Source organism: Trachypithecus francoisi, unplaced genomic scaffold (assembly GCF_009764315.1).
Source record: "Trachypithecus francoisi isolate TF-2019V2 unplaced genomic scaffold, Tfra_2.0 Lachesis_group4, whole genome shotgun sequence".
Taxonomy (NCBI): domain Eukaryota; kingdom Metazoa; phylum Chordata; class Mammalia; order Primates; family Cercopithecidae; genus Trachypithecus; species Trachypithecus francoisi.
Window position 1 is genome coordinate 72,178,948 of NW_022681469.1, and position 21,734 is coordinate 72,200,681.

The window sequence follows — 21,734 nt, forward strand, 5'->3', positions numbered from 1 at the left end:
CTTGTATCTTTGGGATGAATCCCACTTGATCATGGTGAATGATCTTTTTAATGTGTTGTTGAATTCAGTTTGCTAGTATTTTATTGAGGATTTTTGCATCTATGTTCATGAGTGATATTGGCCTATAGTTTTCTTTTTCTGTTGTGTTCTTGTCTGGTTTTGGTATCAGGGTAATTTTGGTTTCATAGAATGAGTTTGGAAGTACTCTTTTCTCTTCAGTTTTTTGAAGAGTTTGTGAAGAATTGTTATTCTTTCTTGAAATGTTTGGTAGAATTCAGAAGTGAAGCCATCAAGTCCTGGGCTTTTCTTTGATGGGGGACTCTGTGTGTGTGTGTGTGTGTGTGTGTGTGTGTGTGTGATTGGGTATCATTCTGTTGTGAGGCTGGAGTGCAGTGGTGTGTTCACAGGTCACTGCAACCTCTGCCTCCTGGGCTCAAGCCATCTTCCCATGTCAGCCTCCCAAGTAGTTGGGACCACAGGCATGTGCCACCATGCCTGGTTAATTTTTTTGTATTTTGGTAGAGACGAGATTTTGCCATGTTGCCCAGGCTGGTCTCAAACTCCTGAGTTCAAGCTCAAGCAATCTGCTTACTTCAGCCTCTGAAAGTGCTGAGATTACAGGTGTGAGCCACCACTCCCAGCTTGATGAGAGACTTTTTATTGAGGCTTCGATTCCATTATTGGTTTGTTGAGGTTTTCTGTTTCTTCATGGTTCAATTTTGATGGGTTCTATGTGTCCAGGAATTTACTTATCTTTTTCTTCTAGGTTTTTGAATTTGTTAGCATATAGTTGTTCGTAATAGTCTGTAATGATTTTTGTATTTCTGTGGTCTCAGTTTTTATATCTTCTTTTTCATTTCTGATTTTATTTGACCTTTCTCGTTTTGTGACAATTAGGATAGCTAAAGGTTTGTTGATGTTTTCAGAAAAGCAACTTTTTGTTTCATTGACTTCTGTATTGACTGTTTTGGCCTCAATTTCATTTGTCTCTGCTCTGATTTTTGTTATTTCTTTTCTTCTACGAATATTGGGTTTGGTTTGTTCTTGGTTTTCTAATTCCTTGCAGTGCATTGTTTGGTTGTTTGTTTGAAGTCTTTCTCATATTGTTTTATTGGTATAAATTTCCCTCTCAGTACTGCTTTTGCTTTATCACCTAGATTTTGGTATGTTGTATCTCCATTTTCGTTTCTTTCAATAAATTTAAAAATTACCCTTTTGTTTTCGTCATGGACCCATTTGTCCTGCAGGAATATGTTGGTTTTTTGTTTGTTTGCTTTGTTTTTTGAGACAGGGCTTTCTCTGTTGCCCAGGCTGGAGTGCAGTGGACCTCCTGGGCTCAAGCAATCCTCCTGTCTGAGCCTCTCAAGTAGCTGGGACCACAGGCATGGGACACCATGCCTAGCCAATGTTTTTAATTTTTGTAGGTTTGAGACTAACCTGGGCAACAAAGTGAAATCTTGTTGTCCAGGTTTGTTTTGAACTCCTGGGCTCAAGCAGTCATCCCACCTCAGCCACTCAAAGTGCTGGGATTACAGACATGAGCCACCATGCCCAGCAGGAACATGCTTAATTATTATTTGTTTGTGTTTTCTGAGGTTCTTCTTGTGACTGATTTTTAGTTTTATTCCATTATGGTCAGAAACGATACTTGATATGATTTCTACCTTTTGAATTTGTTGAGACTTGTTTTATGACCTAATATATGGTCTATTCTGGAGAATGTTCCATGTACTGATGAAAAGAATACTCTTCAGGAGTTGGGTGAAATGTTCTGTAAATATCAGTCTGGTCTATTTGGCGTAGTGTATATTTTAATTCTGATGTTTTCTTTAATTTTCTCTTGGGATAATCTGTCCAATACCAGGATTGGGGTATTTAAGTTCCCTACTATTATTGTATTGCAGTCTGTCTCTCCCTTTAGATATATTAATACTTGCATTTTATGCTTGGGAGCTGTGGTGCTGGGTGCATAGATATTTATAATAGTTATATACTCTTGCTGAATTGACCCTTTATCATTATATAATGACCTTCTTTGTCTCTTTTTATAGTCTTGACTGGTAGCCTATTTTATCTGATATAAGTATAGCTACTCCTGTTCTTTTTTGGTGTCCAGTTGCATGGAATCCTTTTCCACCCCTTCACTTTCAGTCTGTGCATGCTCTTTAATAGGTGAAGTGGGTTTTTTGTGGGCAGTTTATGGTTAGGTCTTACTTCTGTATTGATTCAGCCACTTTTGCCATTTTAACTGAAGAATTCAGTGTATTTACATTCAGTATTATTATTAATAAATGAGGTCTTACTAGTGCTATTTTGTTGCTTGTTTTCTGGTTGTTTTGTAATTCCTCTCTTCCTTTCTTACTCTCTTTCTTTGAAGTTAAGTGATTTTTTTTTTCTGGTAGCATGTTTTAATTTGCTGATTTTTATTTGTAGTGAATATAGTACAGTTTTTGGCATTGTGGTTACCATGAGACTTAAAAAGACATAGTTTCAAGAAGTTATTATAACGAGATGACAGCTTACCTTGGATCACAAAGAAAAGAATAGAAACAAAAGAAAAAAAGAAAAAAAACCCTCCATTCCCTCCACATTTTGACTTTATTTTGTCTCAATTTACATGTTTTTATATTGCTCATTTCTTAATAGGATGCTGTAGTTATTAATGTTTTTGGCAGGTTTGTCTTTTGGACTTCATCCTAGAGTTATGGGTGGGCGCTACACCACAATTACAGTATAAGAGTATTGTGGGTTTGTCCATGTACTTAATTTTACTCGTGGGTTGTATACCTTTACATGTTTTGTTTTTTCACATTAGTGTTTTTTTCTTTCAGGTTGAAGAACTCTCTTTAGCTTTTCTTGTCAGACAGGTCTGTGTTAGTGAATTCTCTCAGCTTTTGTTTGTCTGTGAAAGACTTTATTCCTCTTCTTTGTATTTGAAGGATAACTTTGCTGGATACAGTATCCTTGGGTGGCTATTTTTTTCCTTCAGCACTTTAAACATGTTGTCCCACATCCTCCTATATGGTTTCTTCCTCCTGTACGACCTCTGTGGTGTTTGTTTGGAAGTCTGTTGCCAGATAAATTGTAGCTCTTTTGTACAGCTCTTTAATGCCTTGTTTGCTTCTTTTCTTTTGCCACTTTTAGGATCCTTGACCATTGAGAGTTTGATTATTACATGCTTTGGAGTAATCTTTTTTGGGTCAAATCTGCCTTGTTCTCTAATGTTCCTATACCTGGATATTTTATCTCTTTCTCCGGTTTTGGAAAGTTTTTATTATTTCTTGAATAAGATTTCTCTCCCCTTGCATTATAGTTAGGCATTATATTATGTAGTGCTGAAAAACAGGCAGTGACATAGTACAAAAAAAAAAGATACAAAAACAATGCATAAATTACAAAGACTCTCTGAGTGATCACATTCAGTAAAAAACAAAACAAGCGAGACAGTGAAGACTAGAACTCCCTTTGAACATTGATAATTCTTAGATTTGATCTTTCGAGGTAATTTTCTGTATCTTGTAGGTAATCTTTGTTCCTTTTCATTCTTTCTTTTTTCTCCTCTGTGTATTTTTAAGTAGCCTGTCTTTGAGCTCACTGATTCTTTTTTCTGTTTGATTCATTCTCCTATTGAAAGCCTCTAATGATTCTTTCTGTTCAGCAAATCTATTTCTTAGTTCCAAAATTTCTGTTTGATTAATTAAAAAATTGTAATCTTTGTTAAATTTTTCTAATAAATTTCTGAATTGCTTTTCTGTGTTATGGAGATCACTAAGTTTCCTTTAAACTGCTATTTTGAATTCTTGTTCACAGACTTCACATATTTCTGTCTTGTTAGGGTCATTCACTAGTTCTTTGCTTTGTCCATTTGACTAAGTCAAGGTTTCCCATTTGTTGTTGTTTCTTGTGGATATATGTCTATGTTTTTAAAGTGAAGATTTTGTTATTTATTCTAGTCTTCTCTGTCTGGCTTGTTTTAGCTTTTACTGGATGTGTTTGCTTAGAGAATCTTTCATGTTTTGTTGTCTTTTATTTTTGCAGTATGTCACTGCCTCCATTTCAGTACTCCATAATATAATGCATATGATGCCTTTAGCCCCAGTTTGCCTCAGTTCTAGTAAACAATCAGTGTTATCCATCCTTGATGGGTAAGGTCCCAAAGGCCCCTAGGCTGGCTAGGGGCTCGTGCCCAAAGGACCTGTGGCATGAACCTCTTACAGTGTGATGCTGCTGAACAGCCAGTCTGATTTGGCGTCTCCTTTGGCCAAGTTACAAAGCAGGGTTTTCCAGGACTAGGAATGGTAGTCTTGCATTCCCACTTTGTCTCTGGCTGTTAGGCATATTTCTCCCTTCAGATATTCCCAGTACTTCCCATGAGTCGAGCCAGGGACAGATCTCCTGTCAAGGAGCCCAGGTTGATGGGGAAGCTGGTTGTCCACCTTGATCTTACTTTTTCCAGTGTAAAAACCGTTGAGTCAGGGGAATATTTTCCATGTTTGGTGCTGGGCAGATTAGGAGAATGGGAATCAGGAAAATCAAAGTCTAATTCTTTTAACTTCTGCTCAGAGTTTTTTCACTTCTCTGTGGTCTTGAATACTATTTTTTTCCCTCATATTTGAGTTCTGGGATATTTCCAGTAATAATCTAGGCGCTGTATATTTGTTTTTGGTTTTCTGTGAGGGGGAGTGAAGGCAACTTGCTTCTATGCCACTATTTTGGGGCTATTAGGTCAGTGCAAAAGCAATTGCCGTTTTTGTACTGACCTAATAGAAGCCTCTGTTCTTAAAATAAATTTAAATAAGAAAACTACATTGGTTAAAACATGTTAAGTAAATGATACATAAAGGTGGCTCTAGGATAGGACAAAAATCCTGATGATGATATGTAAACGATTAAAGGCCAGAAAGCACTGCTGTTTGATATTTAAGTTATTTCCAGTTTTTTTCCCATTATAAATAAGGCTGCAGTGACCACTTTATATAGCCAAATCTTTTTGCATGAACTAAATGTTTTTAGTGTACAGTAATAGAAGACCCAGAAATTCCAGAAAGCAAATTCATTTAGTGCTCTGTGTGTGCGTGTGTGTATGTGTGTGTGTTTTCATATAATCTAAAATCCAGAAATTGGCTAGCACAGTGGCTCACGTCTATAATCCCAGCATTTTGGGGAGGCTGAGGTAGATGGATTGCTTGAGCCCGGGAGTTGAAGACCAGCCTGGGCAACATGGCAGAAACCTGTCTGTACAAAAAAATACAAGAATTAAATTATCCAGGTGTCATGACATGTTCCTGTAGTCCCAGCTACTTGGGGGCTGAGGTGGGAGGATCCGTTGAGCCCAGAAGGTTGATGTGAGCTGTGATGGTGCTGCTGTACTCTAGCCTGTGTGACAGAGTAAGACCCTGTCTCAGAAAGTAAAAATAAAATAAAATCTTGGTGAGATTATATTCTCACCAAGCAGTGAATGACAGTGCATGATTTCCCTTATTCTGCCTAATTTTGGGCGAATTTTCTTTTATTTAGACATGACGTTTTCAGTTCTTACCCCTCAATATTTCAGTTGGTTTATTCAGAAATGTTTCTTTGCATTCCAGTAGTTACATTAAAGACTGTAATAATTGTTCTTTATTTTGTCATCATTTTTATTTAGTGATAATTTGGTCTTTAAAAGAGAGACTCCCAAAGCTGCTTTTTTCTTGGTGGCAATAAAGAAAAATTATCTTTGACAATAATGGTAATTTTTTTCTTAGCTTGCCCAGTTTCGACAAAGAAAAGCTCAATCGGATGGGCAGAATCCTTCCAAGAAGCAGAAAAAAAAGAGAAAAACGACAAGCAGTAAACATGATGTGTCAGCACACCATGATTTGAATGTTGATCAATCACAGTGTGATGAAATGTACATAAATAGTTCTCAGAGAGTAGAAGCAACTGTGACTCCTGAATCTACAATAATGAGAACTCTACCTAGTGGAGAAATAACCAGTCATGAGCAGGTCTTCTCTGTGGAGGTAAGTATTCTCCCAGATTTTTAATCATTTATGATTCTCAATGTAAAGTAGTCATAATAACAACAGTCATTAGCAGCTATGCACAATTTGATCATGATTTTTATATCCTCTTGAATGTTCTAGTAGTATGGTAACTAAACAGTCGTACCTAAAATATTTTATCACCTCAAAGAGGGAGTTTAATTTAACATTGTTGAACAACTGCAGTACACCAAAGATTGAGCACCAGCGTTACAAAGATGGATATGATTGTCTCTGCCCTTTAGGAAAATTATTCTAGTGGAGAAGGCAGATTTAAAGATATGCAGTGTGCTATGATTAGGCCTTTGCTAGTATGGGAGATAGGTGTCCAACTTCATTTTTTTTTTGTTTGTGACTATCCAGTTGTACCAACACCATTTGTTGAAAAGATTATTCTTTTCCCAATGAACTGACAATGAATATAAAGGTGAGGGTTTATATTTATTCCCTCAGTTATATTCTGTAGATCTGTATGTTTAGCCGTTGCTACTATGCCCCCAAGTCTTGATTAATGTAGCTTTATAACAAGTTTTGAAATCAGTAAGTGTGAGTCTTCCAACTTTCTTCTTTTTTGGATTGTTTTGGTCGTTGCCTTACATTTCTGTATCAATTTTAGGGTCAGGTTTTTCTTTTTCTGCATTAAAAACACCAAGGATTTTGACAGGGATTGTATTGAATCTGTTTTGTCATCTTAACAATATTAAATTTTCAACCTTTCAATGCAGGATTTTTTATTTATTTAGGTTTTTAGTTTTTTTTAATGTTATCTTGTAGTTTTCAGTGTAAATGTCTTACATTTGTTTTGTTAAATATACTCTCAAACATTTTTTTAAAAATTTTTTATTTATTTACTTTTTGAGATGGGGTCTCACTCTGTCACCCAGGTTAGAGTGCAGTGGCACCATCTCGGCTCACTACAACCTCTGACACCCTGGTCCAAGCCATCCTCCCACCTTAGCCTCCTGAGTAGCTGGGACCACAGGTGCATGCTACCACACCTGGCTAACGTTTTGTATTTTTGGTAGAGATGGGATTTCGCCATGTTGCCCAGGCTGGTCTCAAACTCCTGAGCTCAGGAGATCCACCCACCTTGGCCTCCCAAAATCCTGGGATTACAGGCATGAGCCACCGTACTTGGCTTTGTTTTTATTATTTTATTTTTATTTTTTTTGTGGAAATGTGGCCTCACTCTGTGCCCAGGCTGGTCTCGAATTCCGAGATTCAAGCGATCCTCCTGCTCTGGCTCCCAAAGTGCTTATGCCTGTGAAGTATTATTTATAGGCATGAGCCACTATGCCTGGCCACCAAGCGTTTTATTGCTGTTTTATTTCTAAGCATTTTACTGCTTTTTACTGCGATTCTAAATATAATTGTATTCTTAACTTTATTTTCTGATTGTTCATTATCCATGTATAGAAATACAACTACATTTGTATATTGATCTTGTATCCTGTACCCTTGTAGCACTAACTCATCTGTAAGTTCTAATAGGTTTGTGTGTGTGTGTGTGTGTGTGTGTGTGTGTGTGTGTGTGTGAATTCCTTGGATTTTCCCTGTGTACGAGATCATATTATCTGCAACTAAACTAGAAATGTTTAACTTCTTCCTTTCCAATGTTGATGCTCTTTTTTCTTTTTTCTAATTGCCATAGCTGGAAGATATAGGACAATGTTGAAAAGAAGTGGTGAAAGCAGACATCCTTGTATTGTTTTTCATAATAAGGGGAAAGCATTCAGGTTTTTCTTTGACCATTGAGTTTTATATTAGCTTTTTTTTTTTTTTTTGTAACTATCCTTTATCGGATTGAGTAGGTTCCCTTTTATTCCTGGTTCATTAAGTGTTTTCATTATGAAGAAATGTTGGGGTTTTTTTTGTTTGGTTTTCATTTTTTATTTTTATTTATTTATTTATTTTTGAGACAAAGTCTCACTTTGTCGCCCAAGCTGGAGTGCAATGGGGTGATCTCAGTTCACTGCAGCCTCCACCTCCCAGGTTCAAGCAATTCTCCTGCCACAGCCTCCTGAGTAGATGGGATTGTGAGCCATCACACCCAACTGATTTTTGTATTTTTAGTAGACATGGGGTTTCACCATGTTGACCAAGGTGGTCTTGAACTCCTGACCCGCCAAGGTGGTCTTGAACTCCTGACCCCAAGTGATAACGTCCACCTCAGCCTCCCAAAGTGCCGGGACTACAGGCGTTAGCCACTGTGCCCAACCATTTATTTTACTGTTTTTTGAGACAGGATCTCACTCTGTTATCCAGGCTGGCATGCAGTGGCGCACTCATGGCTCGCTGCAGCCTCAACCTCCTAGGCTCCAGGGATCCTCCCACCTCAGCCCCACAAGTAGCTGGAAGTACAGGCCCATGCCACCACACCCAGCTAATTTGCGTATTTTTTTTGTAGAGACGGAGTTTTGCCGTGTTGCCCAGGCTGCTCTTGAACTCCTGGATTCAAGTGATTGCCTGCTTAAGCCTCCCAAAGTGCTAGGATTATAGGCATGAGCCAGTGCTCCCAAACTGAGTGTTGAGTTTTGTTAAATGCCTTTTTTGTGTCTATTTGCAATGACTTTAATACGAAAACCGTTACCGGGGACAAAAGATGTTATAGCACACATTTTATATGATATAAATTCAGTCTTTTAAAATGTTTTGAGTATTTAAATGGTCTAACATATAGTCATCTTTCTATTTTTCAGAGTGGATAATTGCAATTGATCTATCTTGAAGTTTGCTGATTCTCTCTCCCTCCTACTTAGATCTACTACTGAGTCCTTCCAGTGGCTTTTTCATTTATTTTCCTTTTCAACTCCAGAATTTTTATTTGATTCTTGTATAATTTCTTTGTTTTATTGATATTCTTCATTTGGTGAGGTGTTGTTGTTACAATTTAAATTTTTTTTTGTCTCTTTTTTAGATTTTATTTCCTTTAGCTATTTGACTGTATTTAAAATAGCTAAGTTAAAATCTTTGTTGGCCAGGCGTGGTGGCTTATACCTGTAATCTCAGCACTTTGGGAGGCGGAGGCAAGAGGATTACTTGAGCCCAAGAGTTGGAGACCAGCCTGGGCAACAAAGGGAGATCCTGTCTTTACAAAAAGTAAAAAAAATTAGCCGGGCATGGTTGTACACACCTGTGGTCCCAGCTACTCCAGAGTCTAAGGTGGGAGAATCCCTTGAGCCCAAGAGGTGGAGGCTGGAGCAAGCTGTGGTCATACCACTGCATTCCAGCCTGGGTGACAGAGTGAGATCCTGTCTCAAAAAACAAGACAAAACTGAAAATAACTTTGTCTATTAAGTACAATAACTGTGTTCCTTAGGGACAGTTTCTATTGGCCATTGTTTTTCTTGTGCATAGGCTATCCTTTCCTTTTTTTTTTTTTTAATATTCTTGTAATTTTTGTTTTATTAAAACTGGAATTTTAAAAATAATGCAGCATGGCAACTCTACTGCTTGATTTGGCCCGAAGGTGTATTATCTTTTTTTAATAAAACAAACCAATATTTGGGTTATCTATTCTATAGTTTTAGCATTTTGAATGCAACAACTGTCTTATTCATCATTTAATTCTCAGTACTACCGTTTCTAGTACACAATATGCACTTAATGAATATGAGGGGTTGTATCATGAAAGTGTTTCGGATTTAAAAGATAATCTCGGCTGGGTACGATGGCTTACGCCTGTAATCCCAGCATTTTGGGAGGCTGAGACGGGCAGATCACTAGAGGTTAGGAGTTCAAGACCAGTCTGGCCAACATGGTAAAACCTTGTCTCTACTAAAAATACAAAAATTAGCTGGGCATGGTGGTGTGTGCCTGTAATCCTAGCTACTCGGGAGGCTGAGGCAGGAGATTTGCTTGAACCTGGGAGGTGGAGGTTGCAGTGAGCCAAGATCATGCCACTGCACTCCAGCCTGGGCGACAGAGCGAGACTCTGTCTGAAAAGAAAAAAAAGGGAATCTTGTGAGTTAGGAACCACTGTTAATAGCATTTTAGATTACAGGCAAGCTTATGTTGTTCTTGACCTCGGTTACTACTTCATGGAGAAGGTAGTTTTAGAACTTGGACTTGAATGTTGAATAGAATTTCCATAGGTGTAGATGAGAAAGGAGACAGTGAAAGTTAATATTTGTTGAATGAAGGGGTGAAACTCTCTGGGTCTCACCTTTCTAACCATTAAAACGAGATTCTTAGGTTAGATGAGAAGGTCAATAGTGAAAATAGTACTTTTGGAGTCAGAAAATTTGGGTTTGTTCTTGACTGTTTCTACTACTTCTTTTAGGGAAGCTTGAAAAAGCTGCTCACTTCATACCCAAATCCAGGGATGTGACAGTGAAACAAGAATGACTTTAAAAGTGCTTTTGTAAACTATAAAGGTGTTACAACAACAAAGGTGGTTATTTTTTCTTTAGTTACTACTCTTTTAGCATCAAGATGTTATGATTTTTCTTTCAGATAAATTGACCTTTTCTTTTTTGTTGATTCCTTTTAATTATTATTTTTTTTTTTAAGACAGTGTCTCACTCTGTCACCCAGACCAGAGTGCAATGGCATGATCTTGGTTCACCACAAGCTCTCCCTCCCAGGCTCAAGCAATTCTCCTGCCTCAGCCTCCCAGATAGCTGGGATTACAGGCGTGCACCACTACCGCCCAGCTAGTTTTTGTTTTTGTTTTTGTTTTTCTAGCAGAGACGAGGTTTCACCATTTTGGCCAGGCTGGTCTCGAACTCCTGACCTTAAATGATCCACCCACCTCAGCCTCCCAAAGTGCTGGGATTACAGGTGTGAGCCACCACACCTGGCCGAATTTTTCTAACAGTAGCATTTTAGGACTTTGTTTCATTTTAAAGAGGTACAGTAGTTCCTCCTCATTTGTGGATAGTTGTATTATTCCATGTTCATGCTGCTGATAAAGACATACTAGAGACTAGGTCATTTATAAAGAAAAAGAGGTTTAATGGACTCACAGTTCCACATGGCTGGGGAAGCCTCACAATCATGGTGGAAGGCAAAAGGCACGTCTTACATGGCAGCAGACATGAGAGAAATGAGAGCCAAGGGAAAAGGGAAACCCCTTATAAAACCATCAGATCTCGTGAGACTTACTCATTACCACAAGAACAGTATGGGGGAAACTGCTCTCATGATTCAGTTGTGTCCCAGCAGGTCCCTCCTAAAACACATGGGAATTATGGGAGCTACAATTCAAGATGACATTTGGATGGGGAACTCAGCCAAACCATATTGAGAGTATAGTCCAACACCTACAGTGGAGACCTGAAACCACAGATCGCACTGAACTCTATATATACTGTGTTTTTTTCTATACTCATATACTTATGATAATGTTTAATTGATAAATTAGGCATAGTACTCTTGTGCTTTGGGGCCATTGCTTGAACACAAGCACTGCAATACTGCATACTGCCATACTGTATGACAGTGCATCTGATAATGGAGGTGGTTACCAAATAACTATTGGGCAGGTACCATATACTGTGTGGATATGGTGTACAAAGGGATGATTCATGTCCTGGATGGGACAGAGTAAGATTTCATCATGCCACTTAGAACAGTATACAATTTAAAACTTATGAATTTATTTTTGGAATTTTCCATTTTAATATTTTCTAACCACAATTAACCATGGGTAACTGAAATTATAGGAAGCCATACTATACAGAGGGGGCTACTGTATGAGGATTGAAGAATTTTGTCTTACTTGGTACTTTTGGCTTACAAATGATATGTATATGAGACCCTGTATGAAAGTACCTCTTGATACTTCTGTATTTAGAAAAATGCCTACTGGTACATTTTAGTTGCATTATTTTGCCATTGTTATTTATAATTAAATGAAAATTTTAAAGATTTGAATAATTTTTACTAGTTTTTTAGTGGTATTTTATGTGACTTTTCTATCATATCTTACCAATAGCAATGACTCAGTAAAGTATGATATTTAGCACAAAAAGTCATAATTATATTTGGTTTTTATTTTTGTTTTAGCTGGAAAGTGAAATTTCAACCACAGCAGATGACTACAGTTCAGAGGTAAGACTAAATTATATTGATTTCTAATATAATAAATAAATGTATTTTATATTATTATTGAAATTATTGATTGTTGCTACTTGATTTCTTGTCTTGTATTGAATACTTCTCATATTTTTATAAATGTAACGTTAAGTGACTAGCACCTGAGGATTATGTATTACTGACTTTTTTTTTTTCGGATTGTTAGCTAAGGTTTTAAGTCTGGTTGAATAGCTTGGTGTCTGTTTTAGTTTCTGGAAAGTATTTGATGTTGGGTTTCTTAGACATGTGACTATTACAAGGCATCCATATTTAGCACAGTAAAAATATCAAAATTTTTTTGAGACTTTGGATAGGATATTTCATTTTGAGTAATGCTTTTTTATAAATGCTTGAATTCTGGTTAGTCATATGAACTTGTTTATTGAAATTAATGTTTCAGTAGTAGTTTTTACTTTAGGTGATCAAGGTATTTTCCACTTTAGGAAATACCTTCTTTGTGTGTTGGCAAAAGTATATGTCATTTTGTTATCTTTTTCTTATTCTTTTAGATGTGATTGTCATTTCTTTACTCCAGAATTTGAGGAGACTATAAACTATTCTGTACTCTGAATGGTTTAGCAACTCTGTGTGTTCAGTAAGTCTCAATTTATTGTAGGTTTCTAATAGGAAAAAAAAACCCTCCATGTTCTTAAATGAACATATTACTGTTTTAGATTGCTTATAGCAATAAAAACTGCTACTTTAGAAGTTAATGTGTTTAAAAGTTGGAATATACTTACTAGTAATCTGGCCAGGAAAATAATTAGCCAACATTAAATAAATGCATTGGTGCCTGATTTAGGCTAAAGTTGCCTTATGGGAAGTATCTTGATTTAAAATCACTGCTTACAATTCAGAGTCTGCTTTTGTAACTTCAAATTTGGGGAACATACAGTTGGCCCATATCCCTGGGTTCTGCATTTGAGGATATGACCAACCACAGATAGAAAATGTTCAGAAAAAAATTTAAAAATAGCAGTACAACCATAAAAAATATATAACATTTAAAAATACAGTATAACAACTAAGTACATAGTAATCTTAGAGGTGATTTCAAGTATATGGGCAGATGTCCACAGATTGTATGTAAATACTATGCCTTTAAGGGTCTTAGGCATCCGTGATTTTAGTATCCTTAGGGGAGTTCCTAGAACTAATTCCCTTGAAGACACCAAGGGATTATTGCATTTGAAAACCTTTTTTTTCCTCTATAATGCTCTAATTTTTAATAGCTTGTATTTCTTTTTTTTTTTTTTTTTTTCCCGAGATGGAGTCTCGCTCTGTCACCTAGGCTAGAGTGCAGTGGTGTGGTGTTGGCTCACTGAAACTTCTGCTTTCTGGGTTCAAGCAATTCTCTGCCTCAGCCTCCCAAGCTGGGACTACAGGCATGCGCCACCACACCCGGCGAATTTTTGTATTTTTAGTAGAGACGGGGTTTCACCATCTTCGCCAGGCTGGTCTTGAACTCCTGACCTCGTGATCTAACTGCCTCCACCTCCCAAAGTGCTGGGATTACAGGTGTAAGCCACAGCGCCTGGCTATAGCTTATATTTCTTAATTGAAAGTCTTAGATGCTTTGGTGCTTAAACTGCCTGTATCTTTGGTGGCACCCCAGAGTTCCACAAAGTGCATTTTTATCTTTACACTGAAGTGAATGTTTTTTTATATGCTAGTGACTGTAGGTCAGACCATCCCATATATGCCCATGAAATTTGGTTAAAATTTGTGTAGCTGTTTTCTCACATTGAGATAATAGAGCAAATTTTAATTTAATTTTTTTGTCATTCTAAGTATTATTTTATGTATGTATGTATGTATGTATTTATTATACTTTAGGTTCTAGGGTACCTGTGCACAACGTGCAGGTTTGTTACATAGGTCTACATGTGCCATGCTTGTTTGCTGCACCCATCAACTTGTCATTTACATTGGGTATTTCTCCTAATGCTATCCCTCCAACCCGACAGGCCCCCATGTGTGATGTTCCATGCTCTGTGTCCAAGTGTTCTCATTGTTCAGTGCCCACATATGAGTGAGAACATGTGGTGTTTGGTTTTCTGTCATTGTGATAGTTTGCTCAGAATGATGGTTTCCAGCTCTATCCATGTCTCTGCAAAGGACGTGAACTCATCTTTTTTTATGGCTGCATAGTATTCCATGGTGTATATGTGCCACATTTTCTTATCCAGTTTATCATTGATGGGCATTTGGGTTGGTTCCAAGTCTTTGCTCTTGTGAATAGTGCCACAGTAAATACATGTGTGCATATGTCTTTATAGTAGCATGATTTATAATCCTTTGGGTATATACCCAGTAATGGGATCACTGGGTCAAATGGTATTTCTAGTTCTAGATCCTTGAGGAATTGCCACACTGTCTTCCACAGTGGTTGAACTAATTTACACTCCCACCAGCGGTGTAAAAGCATTCCTATTTCTCCACATCTTCTCCAGTATCTGTTGTTTCCTGGTTTTTTAATGATCACCTTTCTAACTGGTGTGAGATGGTATCTCATTGTGGTTTTGATTTGCATTTCTCTGATGACCAGTGATGATCATTTTTTCATGTGTCTTTTTGCTGCATAAATATCTTCTTTTGAGAGGTGTCTGTTCATATCCTTTGCCCACTTTTTGATGGACTTGTTTGCTTTTTTTCTATTATTATTATTATTATTATTATTACTACTACTATACTTTAACTTCTAGGGTACATGTGCACAACATGCAGGTTTGTTACCTACGTATACATGTGCCATATTGCTTTGCTGTACCCATTAACTCGTCATTTACGTTTGGTGTTTCTCCTAATGCTATCCCTCCCCATCCCTGCCACCCATGACAGGCCCCTGTGTGTGATGTTCCCCGCCCTGTGTCCAAGTGTTCTCATTGTTCAATTCCCACCTATGAGTGAGAACATGTGGTGTTTGGTTTTCTGTCCTTGTGATAGTTTGCTCAGAATGATGGTTTCCAGCTTCATCCATGTCCCTACAAAGGACATGAACTCATCCTTTTTTATGACTGCATAGTATTCCATGGTGTATATGTGCCACATTTTCTTAATCCAGTCTATCATTGATGGACATTTGGGTTGGTTCCAAGTGTTTGCTATTGTGAATAGTGCCACAATAAACATACGTGTGCATGTGTCTTTATAGCAGCATGATTTATAATCCTTTGAGTATACACCTAGTAGTGGGATCACTGGGTCACATGGTATTTCTAGTCCTAGATCCTTGAGGAATCGCCCCCGTCTTCCACAATAATTGAACTCGTTTACAGTCCCACCAATGGTGTAAAAGCATTCCTATTTCTCCACATCCTCTCCAGCACCTGTTGTTTCCTAACTTTTTAATGATCGCCATTCTAACTGGTGTGAGATGGTATCTCATTGTGGTTTTGAATTGCATTTCTCTGATGACCAGTGATGATGAGCCCATTTTTTCATGTGTCTTTTGGCTGCATAACTGTCTTCTTTTGTGAAGTGTCTGTTCATATAATTTGCCCACTTTTTGATGGTTTTTTTTTCTTGTAAATTTGTTTAAGTTCTTTATAGATTCTGGATATTAGCCCTTTGTCAGATGGGTAGATTGCAAAAATTTTCTCCCATTCTGTAGGTTGCCTGTTCACTCTGATGGTGGTTTCTTTTGCTGTGCAGAAGCTCTTTAGTTTAATTAGATTCCATTTGTCTATTTTGGCTTTTGTTGCCATTGCTTTTGGTGTCATTTGGTGCCATTGCTTTCATGAAGCCCTTGCCCATGCCTATGTACTGAGTGGTACAGGCTAGGTTTTCTTCTAGGGTTTTTATGGTTTTAGGTCTAACATTTAAGTCTTTAATCCATCTTGAATTAATTTTTGTATAAGGTGTGAGGAAGGGATCCAGTTTCAGCTTCCTACATATGGCTAGCCAGTTTTCCCAGCACCATTTATTAAATAGGGAATCCTTTTGCCATTGCTTGTTTTTGTTAGGTTTGTGAAAGATCAAATGGTTGTCGATGTGTGGTGTTATTTCTGAGGCCTCTGTTCTGTTCCATTGGTCTATATCTCTGTTTTGGTACCAGTACCGTGCTGTTTTGGTTACTGTAGCCTTGTAGTATAGTTTGAAGTCAGGTAGCATGATGCCCCCAGCTTTGTTCCTTTTGTGTAGGATTGTCTTGGCAATGCGGGCTCTTTTTTGGTTCCATATGAAGTTTAAAGAATTTTTTTCCAATTCTGTGAAGAAAATCATTGGTACCTTGATGGGGATGGCATGGAATCTAGAAATAACCTTGGGCAATATGGCCGTTTTCACGATATTGATTCTTCCTATCCATGAGCATGGAATGTTTTTCCATTTGTTTGTGTCCTCTTTTATTTCATTGAGCAGTGGTTTGTAGTTCTCCTTGAAGAGGTCCTTCACATCTCTTGTAAGTTGGATTCCTAGGTATTTTATTCTCTTTGAAGCAGTCGTGAATGGGAGTTCACTCATGATTTGGCTCTCTGTCTGTTATTGTTGTATAAGAATGCTTGTGATTTTTGCACATTAATTTTGTATCCTGAGACTTTGCTGAAGTTGCTTATTAGCTTAAGGAGACTGGGCTGAGACAATGGGGTTTTCTAAATATACAATCATGTCATCTGCAAACAGGGACAATTTGACTTCTTCTTTTCCTAATTGAATACCCTTTATTTCTTTCTCTTGCCTGATTGTCTTAGCCAGAACTTCCAACACTATGTTGAATAGGAGTGGTGAGAGAGGGCATCCCTGTCTTGTGCCAGTTTTCAAGGGGAATGCCTCCAGTTTTTGCCCATTGAGTATGATATTGGCTGTGGGTTTGTCATAAATAGCTCTCATTATTTTGAGATATGTTCCATCAAGACCTAGTTTATTGAGAGTTTTTAGCATGAAAGGCTGTTGAATTTTTTTGAAGGCCTTTTCTGCATCTATTGAGATAATCAAGTGGTTTTTGTCATTTGTTCTGTTTATGTGATGGATTACATTTATTGATTTGTGTATGTTGAACCAGCCATACATCCCAGTGATGAAGCCCACTTGATCATGGTGGATAAGCTTTTTGATGTGCTGCTGGATTCGGTTTGCCAGTATTTTATTGAGGATTTTTACATCGATGCTCATCAGGGATACTGGTCTAAAATTCTTTTTTGTTGTGTATCTGCCAGGCTTTGGTATCAGGAGGATGCTGGCCTCATAAAATGAATTAGGGAGGATTCTCCCCCGCTCCGCGCTTTTTTTTGTGGCAGAGTCTCACTCTGTTCCCCAGGCTGGAGTGCAGTGGCGCGATCTCAGCTCACTGTAACCATAGCCTGCAAGGTTCGAGCAATTCTCCTGCCTCAGCCTGCCGAGTACCTGGGACTCCAGGTGTGCGCCACCATGCCTGGCTAATTTTTTGTATTTTTATTGGAGATGGGGTTTCACTATGCTGGTCAAACTGGTCTCGAACTCCCGACCTCATGATCTCTCCACCTCAGCCTCCCAAAGCGCTGGATTTACAGGCATGAGCCACCTCGCCCGGCCGATTGCCCCTTTTACTGTTGATTGGAATAGTTTCAGGAGGAGTGGTACCAGCTCCTCTTTGTACCTCTGGTAGAATTTGGCTTTGAATCCATCTGGTCCTGGACTTTTTTTGGTTGGTAGACTATGAATTATTTCCTCAATTTCCGAGCCTGTTATTGGTCTAATCACAGATTCAACTTCTTCCTGGTTTAGTCTTGGGAGGGTGTACATATCCAGGAATTCATCCATTTCTTCTAGATGGAAAAAATGGGACCTGCTGAGCTAGGCACGGGAGAGAATCTCTTGGTCTGCCGGTTTCTAAGACCATTGGAAAAGTGCAGTATTGGGCAAGAGTGTCCTGTTTTTCCAGGTACAGTCTGTCGTGGCTTCCCTTGGCTAGGAAAGGGAAATTCTCTGACCCTTTACACTTCCCAGGTAAGGCAACATCCCACCCTGCTTTGGCTCGCCCTCTGTGGGCTGCACCCACTATCCAACCAGTCCCAATGAGATGAACCAGGTACTTCAGTTGGAAATGCAGAAATTTCCCGTCTTCTGTGTCGATCACGCTGGGAGCTGCAGACCAGAGCTGTTCCTATTCAGCCTTCGTGGAACGGATCCTCACAAATTTTAATTTTAAATATTGATTTGAAAAGCTAAAGAGATCAAAAGATGGTGATTTTTCAGGTTTTCTTTAGAAAAATGTGAATTAATAATATGGGAAATTCTTGTTATAATAAGACAGTCTTCAGCTAAATTTTTAAATTAAAAAACTGGTGAAGATTATCAGGTTCTGAAAAATATATTGAAACTATTTATCTGTGATGCCTAGTAAATACGATGTGTTTTAAGGTAAGGTACAAATAGTATTTAAATATAAGCATGACCAATAAAACTTAGAACAGTATCATTTTTGTTGACCATAGCTTGTGAGAAATATATTTTACATACATGTTTGTAATTTCATATATATAGTTACATATATTTATAGTTATATACATGAATAATTATATATGAATAAATATATACATGTGCATACTTTTTTTCAAACAAGTTCTTGGAAAGATACTTATTCTTACACAGTATGATATATCTTGTGATAATACTGTTTCTTGTAAATGTTGGTCAAAAAAACTAAATTGATGAGCTGTCTTACCGTGTGGAATAAACAGTAACTTAGAAGATTACATTGAGGCCGGGCGCGGTGGCTCAAGCCTGTAATCCCAGCACTTTGGGAGGCCAAGACGGGCGGATCACGAGGTCAGGAGATCGAGACCATCCTGGCTAACACGGTGAAACCCCGTCTCTACTAAAAAATACAAAAAACTAGCCGGGTGAGGTGGCGGGCGCCTGTAGTCCCAGCTACTCGGGAGGCTGAGGCAGGAGAATGGCGTGAACCCGGGAGGCGGAGCTTGCAGTGAGCTGAGATCCGGCCACTGCACTCCAGCCTGGGCGACAGAGCGAGACTCCATCTCAAAAAAAAAAGAAGATTACATTGAAAAAAGATAATTATGGGCCTGGCATGGTGGCTCATTCATGCCTGTAATCCCAGCACTTTGGGAGGCCAAAGTCAGAGTTCGAGACCAGTTTGACCAACATGGTGCAACCTCATGTCTACTAAAAATAACAAAAATTAGCTGAACATGATGGTGCATGCCCATAGTCCCAGCTACTCGGGAGGCTGAGACAGGAAAATTGTTTGAATCCAGGAAGTGGAGGTTACAGTGAGCCGAGATAGCGCCATTGCACTCCAGCCTGGGCAACAAGGATGAAATTCCATCTCAAAAAAAAAAGAAAAAAGAAAAAAAGAAAAAAGATAATTATGAAGTAATTTTTGACAGATTTGACCTGGTTTGAATTATAACCCTAGTAATATTATATGTGTTATGTATGGATTCACAATGGATTATACTTTGAGAAATTTGTAGATTCACTATGTCTAGAGAAAACATAGAAGTAAAGTTGATAGTTGGTGAAATGTTTGATATGTGTCGTCAAAATTGCTAAGATGGATACTAATTGGATCTATGATGCTCTAGGCTAGTTTTGAGGCTTGAATTCCGCCATTTAATAATATTAGACTGGCTTGACTGAACTAGAATTACAGGAAACTTCTAAGCCATATCCACATATTCAGGAGGCAGAAGAATCATCAGTGGACCAAATTTATAACCTGAGAAATAAATCTCATACTGTAATAGTTTTTATATTGGAACTTTTGTGGAATTATCTCTCAATAACACACCTAAAAAATGAGATTTATTGGCTGGGCATAGTAGCTCACACCTGTAATCTCTGCACTTTGGAAGGCCAAGGTGGGAAGATCACTGGAGCCCAGGAGTTGGAGACCAGCCTTGGCAACATAGGGAGATGTCATCTCTACAAATTAAAATAATAAAATAAAATTAGCCAGGCATAGTGGCGAGCACATGTAGTCCCAGCTGTGTGGGAAGCTGAGGTGGGAAAATCACTTGAGCCCAGGAGTATGATCACACCACTGGCACTCCAGCCTCGGTGACAGAGCAAGACCCCATCTCAAAAAAAAAAAAAAAAAAATTAGGCGATAGTGTGTGTCTGTACTCGCAGCTGCTCAAGAGAATGAAGTAGGAGGATCCCTTGCACCCAGGAGTTTGAGGTTGCAATGACCTAATGATCACACCACTGCACTCCAGCCTGGACGACACAGTGAGACCTTGTCTCAAAAAGAGAGAGAGAGAAAGATTTCTGGGCAGCATGTAACATCATAACTTCACTGCAATGACATATTTGCAAAGTTTAATAATCTTGGCAGATCTAGATTGTATTTGAGTATTCTAAAATTTTGAAATCAAGTAGTTTTAATCATAGACCACATAATTATCTTGTATTTTGCCTAAATATGACTATCGTTTTTCTGGTAAATAGGGCAATAAAATGTAAGAAAAGAGCAGGGGGACTTTGGAGCCAGAAAGTCCTATTTACATACTTCATCACCTTTGAGCTCTATGAACCTGGGCACATCACTTAAACTCTGAAATACAGTTTGTTTTATTATTATTATTATTATTATTATTGTACTTTAAGTTCTAGGGTACATGTACACGATGTTCAGGTTTGTTACATAGGTATACATGTGCCATGTTGGTTTGTTGCACCCATCAACTAGTCATTTACATTAGGTGAAATACCGTTTTTTGAACTGTAAAATGGGGGGCGATAATAATATCTACCTGACAGGATAGTTGTGTACCTCACAAACTAGTTCACAAAATAACCTTGAGAATGTTTAATACGTGGTTGGCATACATTAAACATTCAGCAAAGCATGGTTTTTTAAATTGCTCATCACTTGAAATATACTTTTCTTTACGCTATGTTTGTATGAAATGAGTGAGGATTCCCTTAATAAATTGTTCTCAGAGGGATTTCAGGTTCTGATAATATTTGATTAGAACTTAGTTTGTAAATTGTATTTATTTAGGTATGTTGTGGGTTTAATGTTCTTGACTGCTGTGACTAGTACACTCATTGGGTTGGAAAACTGGTTCCATCTTAGAATTAGTCAAATAATTCTATTCCAAGATATCTTTTGTAGAAATACGTATCCTATTATGTACACTAGAGAAATCAGACTAAATGAAAAATACTCTTCTTATAAATTAAATTATATACAATCATCTTCAATCATTAATGAAGGGACATTTCATGTCCAGAATGCCATATTTACATGAATTGTTTTTGATACCCTTTGAGCAGGGTTATTTGGAGGAAGTTGGGAATACAAGCAATATAGAGTCAAGACAAGTAAATAAATATACTTTGCCGTGTATAGAAAGATGAAATGATAGTAATTGGGTATTCACTTTTATTATAGATTTCATCTGATTATTAAATACTTTTTAACGAAGTGCTTGTATGGTTTATGACATTTGTTTTAATCTCATTAATTACTTGACTCCAACTCCATGAGTCATTTAGGCACCATTGAACTCTTATAATTTTCATGAACTTTTATGAGCCATCAGATTTTTATTTTTTGTGAAAATATTCAGTAGTAATGTTTTTAATGTATGTGTTTCCAAATTAAGTATAAGAATAAGGCATTAATCATAAGTAAGGCTGAGTTGTTCTTTTTTGTTTCATCAGCCTAATGTTCACCACAAGGAT

The 21,734-nt window shown here is 37.8% G+C and overlaps 1 protein-coding gene across 6 annotated transcripts in view; it reads left to right on the plus strand.

Annotated features, from left to right (window-relative positions):
* Positions 1–21,734, plus strand: part of AKAP9 (A-kinase anchoring protein 9) — a 182,048-nt gene that overhangs the window by 30,215 nt on the left and 130,099 nt on the right. For all 6 annotated transcript variants that reach the window (XM_033194791.1, XM_033194793.1, XM_033194796.1 and 3 more), the window contains exons 2-3: positions 5,745–6,002; positions 12,033–12,077. In XM_033194791.1, the coding sequence (XP_033050682.1) occupies positions 5,745–6,002; positions 12,033–12,077 (303 nt within the window). The remainder of the gene's footprint in view (positions 1–5,744; positions 6,003–12,032; positions 12,078–21,734) is intronic.